The following is an 18693-nucleotide window of genomic DNA, read 5'->3' as shown; positions in this document are numbered from 1 at the left end:
TTTTTTTTTTTTTTTCCTGGTAGTGATCTTCTTCACTTAAATTCATATTTTGAGCTTTGTGATCTGTGTGATTCCAGGTCAATGTCAGCACCCAGTAACTTCTCTATCTTTCTAGTGCTACATTAATTTTAATACATTAATTCTGAATATTTTAGATTAAACAGGATGTGACAGATTGGTTAGTACTCTCTATAGCAGTTCAGAACTGAAACTTGCTTAATGCAGGGCTTATGCTTATGAAATATTTACTTATTTTGATACAGAGAAGCTGTATGGAGATTTCTTGAGTTGGAATCTAGAAGACACCCTCTGCCAGTTTCCTCTAAAACCTGGAAAGATTGCAACATTTGTTGTAAACATTAAAGTGAAGCTGGACTTTTCTTGCCAAGAAAACCTTCTGCAGGATCTCAGTGATGGTGAGTTTTTCATTTCTCCTTGCTTAAGAGGGTTGTATGTGCTGCTGGAAACACTTTGCTAATTGCTGTGCCCTTTGTGTTAAACTGATTTGGGATGTGGCTGCATGTTTGAGTATTTGTGTCTTGTAAAGCAAAGTCACCCCTTGGCTGAGCTCTGCAGATTGAAGGGTGAATTTTTGAGACACCTGTGGGCATGAGAGTCTGGCCCACTTCCCCATCATGAGACCTTGCCCTGTTGTCTTTTGAAATATTTTTGACAGTGGTGTTGAGGTATCCTTACCTTATGAAGGTAAATAAAAATAATTCGCAAACCTTAGTGGCTTTAAAGAAAAATAGCATTGAGTTGATTATTTAATTATCCAGGATTGCAGAATTCTGAATAATTGCTGAGTGCAGTTTTGCCTAAAGTGACAGGTTGAAATTTAAGGCAGAATCCCCCTAGTATTTGTACTGCAGAGAAAGTGCCATATATTTAAACTTATTTTGAATAAAAGGAAGCTGCAGTGTTTGCTTCTATTAGAATTATTTGGAATTACAAGTACCAGATACTTGTAATAAGGATTTCCTTTTTCTAATAAACACACAGTCTTTCTGGAGTAAATACTCTACTCTGTATTTTTTCCTTTGTCTGATATGTTTGCCCTGATTAAATTACCTTGATAAAACAAGATAGTCCTGTATTAAAAACTCTCTTTTATTTGGACTTTTTCCCAGGATCCATTTGCAGGTCTGCATTACCTTTATAAGTAATTTTTCAGTACAGAAGAATACAACAAAATGACATGCAGAGCCTATTCAGGTTGAATAGGAATGATTTCTGTGAGTTACCTTGCAAATGCATTTAGACAAAAATTATAGTAGTTGTTAGTAATGATTGAAATTTTGGTTTTGAAACCTCCCCAATGTAAAATATAAAGATACTTTAAAAATATTTTAAAACTTTACTGTTCAAACCCTACAGTGCTGCTACACTGCAGTTCAGTTTAGAGCTTGTTGAAAATGCTGATGGTGAAGGGAGAGCACACCCTGACATTGTGAAAACACAGGTGCCAGGGAATTGAGACTTTGAGAGATTCCCCTTGATAGCAAGTGAGATTTCATAGTAAATATGTACATATAGATATATATGCACACATCTCTATGGAAAATTCCCTTCATTTGCCCTGTGTCCAAAAAGCTCTGAAGCTGCACTTGTCTAGGAGCTTTTCTGATGAAATAACATAAACCCCAAGTATTCTGTAGGAGGGGAAGATAACATACTTCATGGTGTGGACACTGAACACTTGTGGGATTTGGGATTTGGGTTTTGGCCTCTGTTTACCTGCATCCAGCTCTTATGGGACCACAGATGAACAAAATCTTTGAGCACCATTTTTACCCTACTACTACCTCCTGCTCTTCTGAAAGGTTGTGTAGCTGAAGCAATTCAACCTATCCTCATTTAGTGATGATAAAGGAGTAGAATCCATCACTGCTTTGTTGGAACTTTGCTATCTGTGGGTGCTGTGTACTCTCTATCCTTTGAAAATGTTATTAGGGATGTTAAGTATATTGAAAATTTAGTTGCTATATTATTTTTTATGTATTGCTTTTAACTCTACAAATGCTAATGTTTCCAAAGAGCCTGATGGGAAGAACAGTAAAGAGCTAGAAAAATCAACTATGACATGACTTTTAATCATAGGGTACTGTGGTACCTTTTTCTTTTGAAGACCAACTACATTTACAATGATGATCAAAATACTTTTGTCTCTTAAAAGCAATGCCTTTAGTAGGCAATTTTTACTTCCTTGTCTTTTCATTTGCTGCTGGAATTGTTTCCTTTTGCACAGTTTGTAATCAGACATGGTGCAGAATGGATAAATTACTGATGGTTTTGATGATACACATTTATCCAATTAGGAAGTAAACCAAGGTATCAATCTGAATTGCTGAGGTGTGTTGATGGTGTGTTGCCTCACAGAGAAAAATGTTGGGTGTTTTTCCAGATTAAAGGAGGCAAAACCATGAGTGGCTTTACAGGATCAGATCAGTGACCATCCAGGGAATATCCTGACTGTGACAGTGGCTAAGAGCAGATTCCAGTGGGACAATACAGGAAAAATTGTGCACTTACTTCTGTTTTCCTCCAGGCCTCCAACTCTTGCTAGCTTAGGAGCTACCAGGGCTGAACAGTGCTTCTCTGGTGCTAGGCACTTTTACTCATCCTTAGTGGGTTTCTCCTTCCTAAAATTCTTTATTCTTCCTGTCAGCACTTCACAACATGCTGTGGCAAGGAGAGTCACAGCTAAATTACTTTTTAGCAGCTTTGCACTTACTGGTGGCCTTGTGTGCCCAGGTTTTTAATTGTATGAGAGGTAACAGGATATCTTCTAAATGTGGTTCTTGCAGTAATTGATGCATTTTCCCAGGGTACTGTCACAGCAGACTGGGGATTTCTAACTTTTGAGAGCTTGGTTGTCCCTTTTATGGGAACTGTTCCAGTGTCAGCTTTGTCCCTTTTGAACTCTCATTTCTGTCTGTTTGAGGGAGGCTGTACACACTATTTGAAAGCTGATCTGTGCTCATGTGATGACCTAATGGTGCTCTTTATTTTGTTTTATATTACTTTGCTTACAATCATGGGGTAATGCACAATTTATCATTTCCTTTTTTGACTGAACATTGGTTTGGGAGATTTATGAATGTGTGAACCACAACTCCATGATCTTGCTTCTCAAAAGAAATGATATCCTGAGAACCTCTGCTGCATGTATAAGTTTGGGATTCTTTCCCCCCATTTATTTAAGCTGAATTTTATTGGGCATTGGTCTTTTCTCCCAGGTAACAAAAGACAAGATGAGAGGAAAGGGGCTCAGATTGCAGCAGGGGATGTTTAGATTGGATGTAAAGAAACATTTCTTCACTGAAATGGTTGGAAAACATTGGAACAGGTTGCCCTGTTCACCAGCCTCGCCAGCCCTGAAAATGTTCCAAAAAATGTGTGGATGTGGCACCTGGGGACATGGTCTAGTGGTGAACATGATGGTGGTGCTGGGCTGAGAGTTGAACAAGGATGACCTTCAAGGTTTTTTCCAACTTTAGCAATTCTGTGATTCCATGTCTTAAAGCCAGTTGACCAAGATTTGGGAGATCCATGCAGGGAGATCCAGATTTGCTATGAATCTTAGTGAAATTTTGGATCTCTTGTCCCTCAGCTGGATTGTTCAGGGTTCCTCCTCTGGCTGAGAAGGTCAGCACAGGCATTTAATTTGATTCTGAGGTTGCTACACTGGGTGAGGCAGGGGGAATCCCTTGGTCTGCTTGGTACAGCCAGGTGCAAGCAGCTGAAGCAGTGAGATCTCTGTCACCTGTTAAGGTGATTAAAAAGGTCATCAGGATATTCATATTATGAGCATAATGAATTCCCCTTTCCAGCTATTATAGTGCAGTTTCTGAAATCAGCATTTCCCTGACACTAAAAAGGGGTTGAGAACAATAGCTGCTCTTCCTGGACTGTATTGTACACAGTGACTCGTTTGAGGCTTTAACAAAGCTCCTGTTACATGGGGACAGAGTTTTGCAAAGTTAATGAATTAATTTGCAATGAGTACTTCATTATGTAGGATATTAATGTTCATTTATTCCCTGTATAGGGAACCTAAAGACAAGTGTGAGAATATTTAAATTCATAAACTCATCAAAGGAACTAATTAATTACACATTGAGGGAGAAGCAAATCTGTGCCTTAAGTCTCTCCTTCCCTCCTCTTGATGCCTGGAGAGGCTGCCCAGAACAGAGGCTAGGCAGTGTTAAAGGAATAAAGCAGGGATTTATTCAAAAGGCCTTCAAAGGACTCACCTTGGGCAGTGCAAGAGCCTGGCCCTGGCTCCACCCAAGATGGACCCTGAGTCATGAGTTTTCACACTTTAATAAGTTTTGGTCCTTTTACATATTGGGGTTCATTGTCCAGTTACAGCTTCAGGTTATGAAGTCTCACCCTCCCAGTTTGCTCTCCTCAGTTCTCTGTTGTTTGCACTTTTTGGGCCTGAAGCTGCCACGGTGTCCTTGGTTCTGGGGCTGGAAAAGGATTGTTCTGTGTGACTGAGCTGTGAGGAGAACTTGCTCACACTTTATCTGAAGTTCACAGTTATAAACTAATGCAGTGCAGAATCTGGAAATATGAAAGTTAAAACTGAAGGCATCGCTCCAGGGGGAAAAACGTTGCAGAGCAATAATAGCATATCTCTAGGAGCACTAATCTTGAATATTTTTTAACATTGGTATGCAAGACCAGTGTATTTTTCATATTCCATTTGTTGTTTTTCTGCTTTAATGGTCAGATTTTATCTACTTTAAAATGTCCCTGCACTTACATAGTGTACAGACAAAGCTGCTTTTTTTTTTTTTTTTTTTTTTTTTGTTGGAATGATACCTGGTTTGGAATTTAAATGTTCTCTTGACAGTTCTTCCAAGAAACTAAGTAGCCTGGAGGACTCTATCAGGATAATGGTATCATTGATGATGGTGATGGGTCCTCAGAGATGTTGCAGTATTATCATTTCTATGTTACTCTGCTTAGTAGCCTTTATTCCATTTAATTATTCTGAGTATTCTTTTGAAGTGACTTCATTTCTAAGAAGTTTTTTTTTTTTTTTGGTCTCTGCAGTTTGAAGATGTCAGTTTGGTTGTACTGTTGAAATGAGTAAATGAGGTTTTGTTCCCTTTTGCTCTGTTTTTTAAAATACAGATGCTTCTGGGTCCTCCATAAATTCATCAGTATGTAACTTTAAAAAATATTCTTAATTCTTTTAAAAACTACAAAATTCTCCTGAATTCCAGCTTTAGTACTTATGGAACATAAGGTGCCCTCCTCTCTTCCCACTGCACTTTAAACCAAATAAATCATCTTGTCTCATGATTTGACTAATACAGGCTGGGATTTTTTAACAGTATCTAAGTGCCACAGTTCTCCAGCCACTACTCAAATACACAGAGAGCTGGTGTTTCAGACCCCAGATCTTTACAATGTAAATAACTAAGACAGACATGAGGCAAATAACAATCAATTGATTATTGGCACATACAGGCCAATAAACCTGCCATCCTGTTATGCTGTTCCTTTGCTGAGGCACTTTATTTTAGCATCTCATGTAATCTGCATACATAATCTCTGGTGTTTATTATGAAATTCTTTACACTTCATTTGTTCTCTTTCATTGCAATCACCCTTATTGAAAATTTATCTTCCAATTTTAGTTCAGTTCAACAACCTCAGGACATAAATCCTTGCTTGCAGTGCATTTGTTATTGTTAATTACTGTCTTCAAAGGTAATGGGGTTTCAAGAAAGAGCTCAAGTCTGGTTCAAGTTGGCTGTGCCCAGCTCCTGGGAGCCAGAGAGCTGCTGCATTCCCAGGAACCTTGCCTGGAGTGCTGCTGCCTGGGCTCCCTCCTGTGATGGTCCTGAGCACATTTCTGACAGAGGGAAGGAGCTGCATCTCAGTGCCCACCTGAGGTGTGAAGGGTGGATTATATTGCCTCAGACTCTGTGTGTTCTGGTGTTATTCTGCTCTTTGTTGCTGCACACAGCAAGTTTCTAGAATTCTGCACACATCATGAGAATACAGTTCTCTTTTTCTAGGGGGGGAAAAAAAAAGAAAAGGCATTCAAGTTCAGCAAGCAGACTCTGTCTCCTGTCTCAAGTTTTTTTTTTTTTCTCTTTTTCTGCATGTTTAAAGTACTTCAAAGCTGTTACAGTGTTCTTATGGGATGTTGCCTACCAAGAGGTTTTTGTTTTGAAAGTTCAATCAGGCAAGAATTGACAAAATAAACAAATGGGTTGAGGTGGCTTTTAGTTTTCATATGCTATGATCAAGCTGTGGAGCTTCCAAAAACTCTATGATTCTGTGACATAGCATCATAGAATGGTTTGGATTGGAAGGGACCTTCAAGATCATCTCATTCCACCTCCCTGCCATGGGCAGGGACACCTTCCACTATCCCAGGTTGTTCCAAGCCCTGTCCAACCTGGCTTTGAACACTTCCAGGGATGGGGCATCCACAAATTCTCTGGGCAACCTGTGCCAGGGCCTCATCATGCTCTGGATAAAGAATTTCTCCTTGGCAGTTTGATGCCACCCCCACCTTGTCTTATCATTCCATGGCCTTGCAAAAAGTCCCTCTCCAGCTCTCTTGGATCCCTTTTAGGCCCTGGAAGGGGCTCTGAGTTTTCTCTGGAGCCTTCTCTTCTCCAGGCTGCACAGCTCCAGCTCTCCCAGCCTGTCTCCAGAGCAGAGGCATCCCAGCCCTTTGAGCATCTTCGATGCCTCCTTTGGAATTGGTCCAGCAGCTCCAGATCCTTTCAGTGCTGGGAGCCCCAGAGCAGAGCAGAGGGGCAGAATCCCCCCAGAAACATCCCTGGGCTGCAGGAGGGGATCCTGCTCCAGGCCAGCTGCTCCTCTTGCCCTCCCTGGGATGGGCTGCCTAGGGTGGTGGTGGAGCCTCCATCCCTGGGGGTGTTTCAGGAAAGACTGGAAGTGGCACTTGGGCTCTGGCGTGGTTGACATGGTGATGTCTGGTCACAGGCTGGACTTGATGATCTCTGAGGCCTTTTCTGACCTGAATGATTCTGGGATTCCTCCTCCTCCTGCCCCTCTCAGGGTCCCTGTGCTGCTGTTGAGGAAGCTGCAGGAAGCAGGTCTGCACTGCTCTTGGATCGTATGGAATTCTCCTGGAAAGAAGCAGCAATTCAGCCTAAAACCTTCCACAGTTTCTGTTTTGTGTGACATTGGAACACTGGTCACTGCCTCACAATCCCAAGCTCTTTGGTGTCACTGGAACAGTTTTAAAGTGTTTCCTTGCTGTGGAGTTTGGGACCTCCACAGCTGTGATGTACCTGTTGAAAAGTGGATCCATTTCTGTCCCCTGGGTCAGACCCGTGGTCCTTGCACAGCACAGTGTGACACAGACCAGGAGCTGTCCCATGCCACCTCTTCCTTCTGTGCTCAGTTACTGCATTGTAGATCCAGGGGTTAACTCCCTGAATGCACTTCCCTCATTCAAGTAAGAAATTTTGTGGGATTCTTCTGTGCAGAGTGCTGGGAAAGTGGCTAATGAAGTTAAATTGACAATTTACTTAACATTTGATAGCAGAGAGGAAATGCTGGTAAGAGATTTTGCTCTGTTGTGACAGCAGTGACTGGGATGTTGGAAAGGCAAGCTGTGTTTTTGCAGTTACCATGGGAAAAGTGTTGGTCATATGCTGTTACCATGGAAATAGTCAGTGTGGATTGTTGAAATTAGGAAAATTTCTGGACAAAGTAGAAAGATAATTATACTTTTTATATAGTATAAGGCTGCTCAGGATGTTTGACAGTAGGGAGTGACAAAAGAAAACTATGGAGGATTTAGCATCTTCATCTCTCAAAACTTCATGAGAGGAAAATAAAATGTATGAAATCTCAAAAAATATAAGTATCAATAATGTAAAACTTCTGGAGAACTGCTTCATTGGTGCTCAGTGTTTTCTCCTGCCACCATTCAGTTCTGTAGCCTAGCAGGGTTTTTAACAGGATTTCCCTCCCCCATTCTGACTATTTAATGTACTGCAGGGGAGCTGGTCAAGGTCTTTTTCCCCATTGCTGCCTGATCAAAGATCAGAAGAAACTAAATAATGTACAAAAATTGTTGTTTGTGGTAGAAAATTATTTTTTTTTTGTCCTCTGGCAGAGAAGTTGCCTTGAGCAGTCCAGGCTGAGAAGGGCTGAGTCATTTGCAGCACCACAAAGTGCCCTGGCACTGGCTCTGTGAGAATGCCACAGACTGGAGACAGAAAGTTCAACCACTACCAGTTACCTTGGACTTCCCTTTCATCCTGATATCTCCTTTGCTAGAAAACCTTTTTCAGATAGAGAGTTAAAAATGTCTTCTTTCCAGAGTAAATATTTAAACTGTTGTCTTTTCTCCCCCCCCATAGAAATTAAAAATAAAATGGGATTTTAAAGGATAAAGTAATTAAGAAGGGCATTAGCTGTATCTCTGTGATGTTGTTTTAGGTATTATCTATTCTTCTCTCAAAGAAATAAAGCTTATTCCATATAAAAAGTGGAAAATGTGACTAATGCCATGCAGGTTTTCATACTTGGTTCTTTTCACGTGTTAATTTGCAATTTTATGCACCATTCAATGTCAGTTTTTGTTCTAAATATAGAACTAGTACAAATCATTCATCAGTTGGAGAAGAATATTTTTCCTCAATTAAAACTTCTAATTTTCATTTTGAAAGAGCAGCTTTCAAAGCCTGTGATCAAATGTAGTTCTGTATTTATTTCTGTGTTTTGTCTTGTCCATGGTCCTGCTGCATTGCCTGGGCAGGGTGCTCTCACCTCCTGTCCTGCTCTCCCCCAGGAACTGATAGAACAGAATATTAATTCAGTGCTAAGGTGCATTTTAGAATTACTTAGGGAAGGAAATTGCAAGGAAGGGAATATGGGAATACTCCCTTTGTTTTCTCCTTTGGATACCTGTGAAGGTGAATGAAGCAAAGCCCCTTTCACATTCCATCTTGTTCTTATGGTTTCTTCTTGTGAGGAATGTATCCTCAACATGTCTGGATTTCATAGGAGCAATTTAGGACATTTGTTTGGATTTTGTCTCACAATTTGTTGTTTCCTGTGTGTTCAGCTGTGTGTCTCTGCTGCTGTACATGAGATTTTGCTTGTATTTAGTTGGTGTTTGTGGATTGCAGTTGCTCTGCACAGCATCAAGGAACAAAGTCTTTCTCCTCTTTGGATATAAATCTAAATAATAACAAATAGTGAATCTAGTTTTACTGTTTGTTAAAGCTTCCTTATTTTAATTCTCTTGTTCTTCTAATTCTTTTGATTCAGCAGTAATTTTCAAACATTTTAAATTTGTGCTTAGAGTTTTTGGGTTGAGCACCCCAAATGTGCTGCAGTGCATTTATTTACCTTCAGGTTACACCTTGCTGGCAGTAACAGAAGCTGTTAAGTTGTTGTGTTGCATCTTTGTCATCTTGTCTGGGCCAGTATCCAGACTGGGAGTAAGCACCAAACTGGGGACATTCCTCTTAGGGTATTTTTAAGCTTTTTTGTTGACTCTTACAATGGAAACCTTAAGTTTCCATTCTGCCTCCTTTATAAATGAGAACTATTTTATCTATTTTTGCATTAGTAGATGTACAAGACATGACATCTCTATTTTCTGTCATTTTCCACAATACATACTTTAAAAAGAAATCCTTGTACTAGAAATTAATTTAAGGATCCTAAGGAGCTGAGAGGATCCCACTGCCATGGAAAACCACAAACTTTGATTTTTTATTTTAATACTGTGAACTAATTTTAAAACTAATTTTATATTATTAACTCTGACATCTCTGTTGTGGTATTTCAAATGCAGTTTCCATCCTTCCCTGTGATATTCACTGAGTTTTTGGTGTGTTCAAGTTTGATAATTTTTGGTGTCCTGGGAGAAACAGCCAAATAATCTTTGTCTTTTGTTTTGTCTTTTTGTGGAAAAGGTTAATATCACTTTTTGTGTCTTTTCTCTCCCTTTGATAATAAGATATTAATTAATTGGAACAAAACATAGCATGAGACAAGCAAAAGTAATTCTCTTTGTTCTGTTTTCCAGATGGAATCAGTGTCAGTGGACTCCCACTCTCCAGTCCTTTCAGGCAGGTTGTCAAACCACGAGTGGAAACCAAACCTCTTAATCCCCAAGAAAGCAGCAAAGCTGGTGATTTCAGTCACGTCAAGGTAGGGGAAGGACACCCAAATAAGTAAAACCTGTGGTTTTTTACTTGTACTGTGCTATGGTTTGTTGTGTGATTAAAAAACAAAGATTTCCTTGTCTCATAAATATTTCCCTTTGGTTTCCTTTAGCACAGCTTGATGTTCTGTGTTTGGATTGTTATATTAGAGCCAACAAACAAAAAAAGGTGAAGAAAGATCAGGCTAAGAGTGGAAATTGCAGAGCTGGCTGTCCCTGTGGTGTGCTGGGGGAGCTGTCAGCTCACCTCATGGTGCTTTCTCAAGCTATTTACTCTGTAGGAAGGTGCTTCTCTGTGAATTCTTGGCTTTCTTGCAGTGAGTTTTTTTTAGTGATGTTCATACAAGTAATAAAACAGAATAGTTGAGAGAGTCAAAGGAAAAGTAAATAAAAGTAGCAGGGTGGAAGAAGAGTTGTGTAGGTGGAAGAAGAGTTGTGTAGGTGGAAGCTGCACTGTGCCTACCAAGAGTCTGCCCTGGCCTAAACTGCTCTTTGCTTTTCTGTGGCAGATCTTACCTGTTGAAGGTGTAAAGTTGTTGTTTAGAGCATGAAATAAATTTAGCTTCATAATGGCCGGATTTGAAGGAGATATAGTTTGAGATGAAAGTAAGAAAGATTGTAAATAATGGACTGCAGCACTTCACTGGTCTCCTCCCAGCTTTGGTGAATGTTGTGTTGTGTTCAGTATTTGAAACATTCCCTGCACAGATCCATGTTCTGCATCAGCTCAACCTGTCAGGAATTGGAGTGAGTGTTGTACGTGGCAAAATTTGGCTTCACGTGTGTTTGGCTGAGAAGCAAACCCAGGCTCTGCTTTTCTCAGTGACTTGCTTTGCCTGTGAATTTGCTTCTTTCACAGTGAGAATATTTACAGTTCTATCTGAGCAATAAACAGGTGAAGCTGTTAATTTGTTTTTCTTTTGGATCATTAGCGCTGCTAATTCATCATCAATTGATTCTGCAGCATAGGAAAGGTCTTAGCAAAATTACTAAAGCCTTTGTTTTTTATGACATAGTAAGGTGTTTCCAAATTGTTTGTAAATATAAATGAGCATGATTGAGGAAATAATTTGCTATTGAAGTGAACAAAATGTCCAGCATTAATTTTTAAGTTCAGAGCTTTGTGTAGAATGTCTGACCTACAGACACTTCTCAGTCACAGTGGCAATGGGAGGGTTACTTCAAGATAGGACTAAAAAATCTAGAAATGCAGAACTTTGCACCAAGTGCACAAAGAAAAAAGCATTTTGGTGCACTTTGTGCTTGTCAGTCAGTTGTCCTGGCAACCAAGAAGTTGCAGGTTCCCAGTGATCCATGTGATAGTATTAGAAGGATATTGAAGGGGTGCAAGCAGAAACTTGGTTTTTAGTATGTGTAGCAAAACTGTGGTGGGGAGGCACATGCTCCATCCTGTTGTCAGGTTTATAGAATGAATTTTGATTTAATTGGTATTTTGTAATGGAAGAACCATTCAGATGATCAAAACTATGTTGAGTAGAGAATACACATTCCAACAGCATTAAAAATTCTTTGCTGAGTAAATGTCTCTGTCCTGAGCCTGATGAGCATCACTGCTGTACAGCACCTGTAGCATGCCTGGAGTTTGTCCCAGTTAAACTACTATAAACCAGTAATTGGATCTGCTTGGATTAAAAATGCCTATGGAGCTCAAAACTATTTAGAACTATGTTAGAAATGTTTTTTGATTCACTGGGCTATTCACATAATTAAGTCTCCATGTACATGGACAGACATAGTTGGTAGTGGGTAAATGACCAGAAAAAATTACCTGTTATAGCTGAGGAGATGGATTTGCCTCTTTAGGCAGTCATTCTGTGATAATGTGGATTTCTGCTTGTGACTTCTGTTTTAACACTGCTCTTCAGTAGGAAGCAGCATAGGAACCACCAATAGCTTAAAATGAAAGCCAGATCAATTCCAAACCATAGATACAGGGAGTTACTATAAATAATCCAGTCAATTAAGAATTAAGAATTTATAGATATCATTAGAATGTGCTGTGCTCCAGTTTTCTTTGCTGAGTTTTGAGGAATTTGCTGCAATTCTGCATTTGAGTCTCTCTGGTTTAGACTGGGTGTCTTTGAGTACATGAATTATGTTCATTGTCAAATGCTTTTGCTCAGGCATTGCTGTCTGAAATGAAACAAGCTGGGATCTGCACATGAGAGAGGATCCAAGGTTCCCTTTGATGCTGAGTCTCAAAATGTTTGATATTTATGAACCTTTTTGAGTTCCCTAGAACTTCTTTAAAAGATCCTTGAGTTTCTCCCTGTGGCAGCAGAACAGATCTGGGTTGTTCTGGGTTGTTGGCTGTTTGTCCCTCACAGTGCAGTTTGGGATGAGCTCTGGGTTCCATTTGGTTTATTGTTGTGCCAATTAGAGTGGCTTGACAAGGACTAATGTAAGAAGCAAGTGGGAGTTTTTAAGTTAAGAAGCAAGATGGATCTTAAACAATTTGTATGCCTGGTGAAAACACTCTGCTGTCACTTATTCATGATTTAACAATAGGTGTCTGGTGTGAATATTCAGGGGTAGTGGTTATTTTTCAATCCTGCATGCTGTGCATAAGCTCCTCTTCAAATAAAAGTGAATTTCTGCAAATGAAAGTGAGTGTAAATCAATGCTTCTCATGTTGCTGATTCTGAAATATCCTTGTTCAGATATTTATAAGCCTCATGCTTAAACCTTCCCTCCCTACTTGTTTGCCTTACAGATTTTGTGCTTCAGTCTTGGATATTGTAGTCGAGCTCCTCTGCAATCTCTGTTTCCAATTTTGCTGTAGGCTGTCTCCTAATAAACCAATCACTGGCTTCTGGAAATGACTGTTACAATGAGCTCATAAATTCAGTGTAAAAATTGCTTTATGACCTCATCATAAAGCTTGCTTATACCCTCAAGCTGAACAGAATCTCAGGCTGTAATATTATGTTCAGATACTGTTTTCTGCTGTTCAGTGCTGGGTTCTTGTGCTGAGCCTTGTCTAAAGTCCTTGGTTGTTCCAGGGTGCATCTGCATGAAAGGATGAATTACTCTGCTTGGGCTAACTCAGCCTTTCACCATTGCTGTGGTGTGTGAATGTCAGGTTAGAGGCTGAATCTCTCACTTTTTGAGTAACACTGCAGTGTGTTCAGATATTCAACTATTCTATATCTTCATGCAAAAGCTGCAGTGAGAAATGTAACCAGATGCCATAATCTCTCAGCAAACACAGTGCAGGTTGAACCTGGGGAATTCTGCACTGCTTTTCATGCTTGGAAACTGAGATTATGTGGTGTAGTCTAGTTCTTGTCAGATGGAAGAAACAAACTGGCACTTCAGTCCTCATTCCATATGGACTTGAGCTTTAGAGATCAGTCCAACCCAAATGAAGAGTTGAAATGGAGAACTCTTTCAGCTGGGTGATGAAAACTTTGAAAGCATATTGTGAGTTTTTTAAAACCTTGGTTTAAGCTGTTAAACATTCCCAGTGCTTACTGGCCAGTTGTTTGGCAGACAGGGCTGTTTATAATTTATAAGGGATTTGGCTGACTTCTTTATTTGTTTTGAGACTTGTTTGTTCAGGAGAATTTCCCTCTGCATCCTGAATGTGAGCTGTAATTCTGGAGATTCAGCTGCAGAAGCTGGAGGGGTTTAAGTACTCTCATAAAAGTGCTCTGTTCCTGCACTCTCAGTAAATGGTAGGAAGTGTTAAAATACAGTATGTAGAGCTAATTTAATTTAACACACTGTCTTTAATGTATCTTTTGTGATTTACTCAGCAGTGTATTAAGATGAGATGCAGGCCTTAATTGGATTTTTTCTATTCAATTCTCAGGCTTTACTCTTCTATTTGAAAGTGTGCTGCTAATAGGGATAAACTTTATATTGTTGATACTTTAAGTTCTAACTCCTTTTATTCATAAACCTTATATCTATTCTAAGTTTAAGCCCTTAAATAGAACAAGTGGTATTTTTTTTTTAAATTATTTTTAAATAATTTTGGGTGCTGCTGAATTTAGAGTAGATGTTGAGTCTATAGAACACAACTGAAATTAAGATTCCTTTTCATTGAAGAAATGTGAATATAGGAATGAAATCTTAGGCACAAATATATAGTCCAGTTTAGATGTTGTACTTCTACACTGTCCTGTTTTGGAATTCATTACTATGCTTATAAATTCTGTGGCCTTGAGTTCTCCCTCAGTATTAAACATGTCAGGTTTTATGTTTTTATCTCTTTTTACCCTAATAACTTTCAGGATTGTAGAAGATATTAAAAAAAATAAACAAAGCTCTTTCTCGTCCAAATCTGATTTTTATCAAAAGAATACATACCTTATTTTTATAATTGACAATTTGTGATGTGAGTGCCAGAAGGCCACTCACATCTCCTGAAGCCTGCTCAGATTGGAGCTGTGAGCCACATCAACCTTTGCCAGGTCAGAAAGGTGTTTTTTATTGCCTTCCTGGCCAAGATTTGCAGTTTTCTTTGAGATAAAGTGGATTATAAAAATAGAGTCATTCTGCAAAAACAAGGGAGAAATGGGTTTTTGGCAGTTGGTACCTGTCTGGCAAAATTTGATTATGATCTGGATCTGGATGAAAGCTGGCAATTTTTGAGCAGTCTGGGTCTAAATGCTTTTAGCCTTCCTTCCCTGCCCAGTTCAGCATTGCTTATCTTCCCTGGAGTTCTATAAATAGCTGAGTATTCCACACAATTTCTGCTCTCCACTCCTCTTCCTCTATTCTTCTGTGAATTGGTCTCTTAAGAAAGGAACAGTCTGCTGTGCCCTAGAGAGGACTGTAATTCAGAACACTTAGAAAATACTTGACTTAATCTATTCCCTAGAGCCAGGGATGGAAAAAACCCTACTGCCCCTTGGATTTGGATAAATTCAATTCATCCAGCTTGTCCTGTATTGTACATTCAATATTAGCACAGTAGCATCTACAATCTCAATGCAATATGGTTTAGAACTTGCTATTTTGCCCATTTTATTTGACATGAAAGGAGGATTAAAAATTTTATAAAGTACTAGTAGGAAAAAAATTGTATGGATTCACTGTCTGCCTGTCAAAAGCACTTTTTCTTTGGACTTTCTTCATTGTCACTCAGAAAACAAGTGATGATACCCTGCTTATACCCAAACAAATCTCTCATCAGGAGTAGCTGCAGGTGCAATCTCCTGTATAAACCACACTTCATCCCTTTCTTGTCTAAAGATGGACAAAGAGAAATGAAAGTTGACACCAACACAATAAACAGAGCTTATGGGACCAGCTGGAGGTGGTGACATCCATAATGACATTGTGATAAGTCAGGAAAAAAATCTCAATACTGAGGTTGGCTTTTGTAAGAGGGTGTTGCCTGAATAGAAAGTGAGGGGAGAAAAGGAGGGGAAGGTGGCTGGGTTAGAATAATGGAGAAATAATAAAGATGGGCTCATGTGAAGACCTGCTGAGCTGGAAACTTGAAGTGGCGGGAGGGAGGCTTGGAACAAACATCTGGAGCACGGTGGTGAAAGTCCAGTCAGCTCTATAAGAAATTTTAAGAATAATGAGAAACTGAGATGTTTGTGTGAATGCTCTTGCATTAGATGATAAATTTCTTCAAAATGTTCTTCCAGAGGTCAGAGAGCCCCTGCAGCCTGGAGCTCTCAGAACGTGACCTGCTGTGTGCTCCACGGTCGGGTGTCACAAATCCAGAATCCCTTTGGGGCTTTACACATTAATTTTGCACTTGCAAGTTCTTGCATGTTCAGTTTTCCTCTTCTAATGAGAACAGATGAGGGAGGTCAGGCAGGGTTTGGATCACAGACCACTCTTTATTTCAGGTGCCTTATTTACTTTTTTCTTACCTGTGTACATTTACAGTACTTGTGTTGTAGATCCAGACATTTGCTGCTGAAGTTGGTTTCAGCCTCGTGCTGCCTTTTTACTTAAATACTGCTCATCTTGCATATGATAATGTTTTCTTTCCAAATGTTTGATGGAACGTTTTTGAAATTCCATAAATGTTATTGATTTAAAAATTTTCTGTGGTCTTTTACCCACAAAACTCAGTGCATTGACAAGTAATGAAGAATAGCTGTACTGCAGACTGGGATAAACACTGTGCCAGTTTTTTCTCTCCATTTGAGAATAAATAAATAAATCTGCGGACAAGTTCAATTTATTAATATTTCAAATACCTCTTTTAAAAAATATTTTCAGTTCCTCAATCATAGAGTCAGATCATAGTAAGGCTTGGAGTTTTGTTCTGATTTTTGGGCAGCTGACCAAGGAGATAAAGAGCATCTTGATAAAAGAAAGTAGAATCTTTGGACTGTGAATGTTTTGTTTAGCTAGAAGTGGCATTTTTAATAGCTGCCTTTCCCAGGAGTATGTGAAAGAGAATGAAGTTTAGTAATTTATCACTGTGGGGACTCCAGAAGGGTAGGTCAGGTGTGGCAGTTTTGCTCAGAAGAAGTGGGAAGTGCAGACTGTGATGGCTGTAATTGATGCCAAAGCATTTTTGAAAGGGCTCCTCAGAATCTGCTTTACCAACTTTGTTTCACTGAGGAAGGTGACTGGAGAATCATCCCAGCAAGCTCCACATTTGCTGTTTATGGGTAAACCAAGTTTTAAATGTGATAGATTGCAAGTTTTTTGTAAGATGGTCTGCAAGAGGGATTGCTAACAGAATTTCAATTTATTTACAAGTGTGTTTCAAGCTTTTTAATTTAGTACTAATGATGATGATGTGCTAAATTTATCATTGATCAGTCAGAGGCTGACTCTTTGTTAGGGGGAGTAGGACAAGATTGACTTCAAAGTGCTGAAATTTTCAAGCAATGAAAATTATCTAAAACTATCAAGAGTAGAGGAGAGGAAATTCTTTGTAAGACAAAGAGGGAAACGCCCTGAGACTGAAATAAATGCAGCTTTTAATATTGTGTTAGATAAAACAGATCCAGCTCATATTTTGTTGGTCATTTTATGAAATTGGTTTCTCTGTGTTGTCATTAAATTGCTGATCTTGCTGTGAATTGCAGTGACTGATGATGTGAGAGAGGGAAAAGCAGGTGATGAAAAAAATGTTATGTGAAGAGGGAAAAGTGTAGGAATTTGAGGGTGTTGATCAAATAGAGTGTCATTTCTTAGATGTTTCTCTATGATTCATTAGACCTGATTTTCTGTAGGTGTAATCTTAGAGTAAATTAAATTCCTAATGTTCTTGTGTTTAAATGGAATAAAAAGCATGTTCTCTGGTAGCAGAAGATCAAAAGTACTATGAATATTACGTTGGGAAATTTATCCTTTAAACTGGTGCATGTTGTTTTTGTGTGGAGTATTTGCTGCACCACTTAGAGGTGTGTAGTTTGATGATAAATTAGTATAAATATTACTGTTAAGTGACTTGGATGTGCTTCAGCTGTCTGTACTTATTAAATACGTTGAGCATAATACATCACACTTTGCAGATTGGTAAGAGTGGAGAACTCAGAATGACTTGCTAATTTTAAACCTGGGGCTCTTAAAACATTATTGGTTTAGCTGAAGTAGGTCTGAGAAGAGAAAAAGACAAATGACAAGAAGCAATTAAAATACACATTTTGTAATAAAGTAAATCTCTGTAGCAAGGAGGCTTCTAGATTGCTTCATGGCAGTAACTAATGTGTCTAAATTTTATCAAGTTTACTTTCAGCTAGGTTATATCTTTGTATCAAATGCCCAGCAACGTGAGCAGTCCATTTCAGTGACTTTATTGAGTAATTTCTACTCATTTTTGGTTAGACACTGTGCAAATGCAAGTAATATATTTATTACTATTAAATGCAAGTCATAAACAAATATTGCTGTTGCTGCCATTTGATGCAGCAGCTGAGAGTCCAGAACAAGGAATAAACGACTTTCCCAAGATCACACAAGATGTAGAGATGGGAATATTGTCAAAATAAGCACCAAATGCTCCATCCCATGAAGAGGGTGAGAAACAGGTGATGTAATCTTATTTCTTAAGAATATGAAAAAATTACCTGAAATCCGGCATTCTTCACTGCTGGAGGAATTCAACATTAGGATTTCTTTGCCTAGAACCTTGATCCTTTACCGAAAGCCATTTCTGGATTTTGCCCCTTGCACAGTGCTTGTTCCCTGTGGGCAGCTGTCTGTGTCTTTTTGTTTTAATTCTTCCACGTTATTGTTTGTTTTTCTACCTCTTGTTGGTCAGTGCAGTGATGTTGGCAGTCCAAATCCTCTCCCTGAGTTTACCTGCTTTCTTGGTAATCACCTGTAGACTATAGGTGCTCCAAGCTAGGATAATGAGGGGAATAGCTACAAACAGAGAGCAAATGATCTGAATTATAAAAAAACTGGAATGTTATCCAGATGCTGGGAATCTGTTCTTGTAGCCTTGGTGGAAAACTTTCTACTGATTATCCATCTAATCTGATCCTGATACATTTACCTCTGAGGTTTCAGCATCAAGCCAAGAACTCTGCGCTGAAGCAGGCATTTTTGGA

The 18693-nt window shown here is 39.1% G+C and overlaps 1 protein-coding gene across 6 annotated transcripts in view; it reads left to right on the top strand.

Moving 5' to 3' along the window:
- TRAPPC9 (trafficking protein particle complex subunit 9) overlaps window positions 1–18693 on the top strand; it is a 444261-nt gene that overhangs the window by 69856 nt on the left and 355712 nt on the right. For all 6 annotated transcript variants that reach the window (XR_009489416.1, XM_059867583.1, XM_059867590.1 and 3 more), the window contains 2 exons: window positions 264–416; window positions 10052–10176. Coding sequence is in view for 5 of the 6 variants with exons in the window: in XM_059867583.1 (XP_059723566.1) it covers window positions 264–416; window positions 10052–10176 (278 nt within the window). In the remaining variant the exon portion in view is untranslated. The remainder of the gene's footprint in view (window positions 1–263; window positions 417–10051; window positions 10177–18693) is intronic.

Source organism: Haemorhous mexicanus, chromosome 1 (assembly GCF_027477595.1).
Source record: "Haemorhous mexicanus isolate bHaeMex1 chromosome 1, bHaeMex1.pri, whole genome shotgun sequence".
In the NCBI taxonomy this organism is placed as follows: Eukaryota; Metazoa; Chordata; class Aves; order Passeriformes; family Fringillidae; genus Haemorhous; species Haemorhous mexicanus.
The sequence above is the reverse complement of the archived record's forward strand: the minus strand, read 5'-3'. Positions and strand labels throughout refer to the sequence as shown.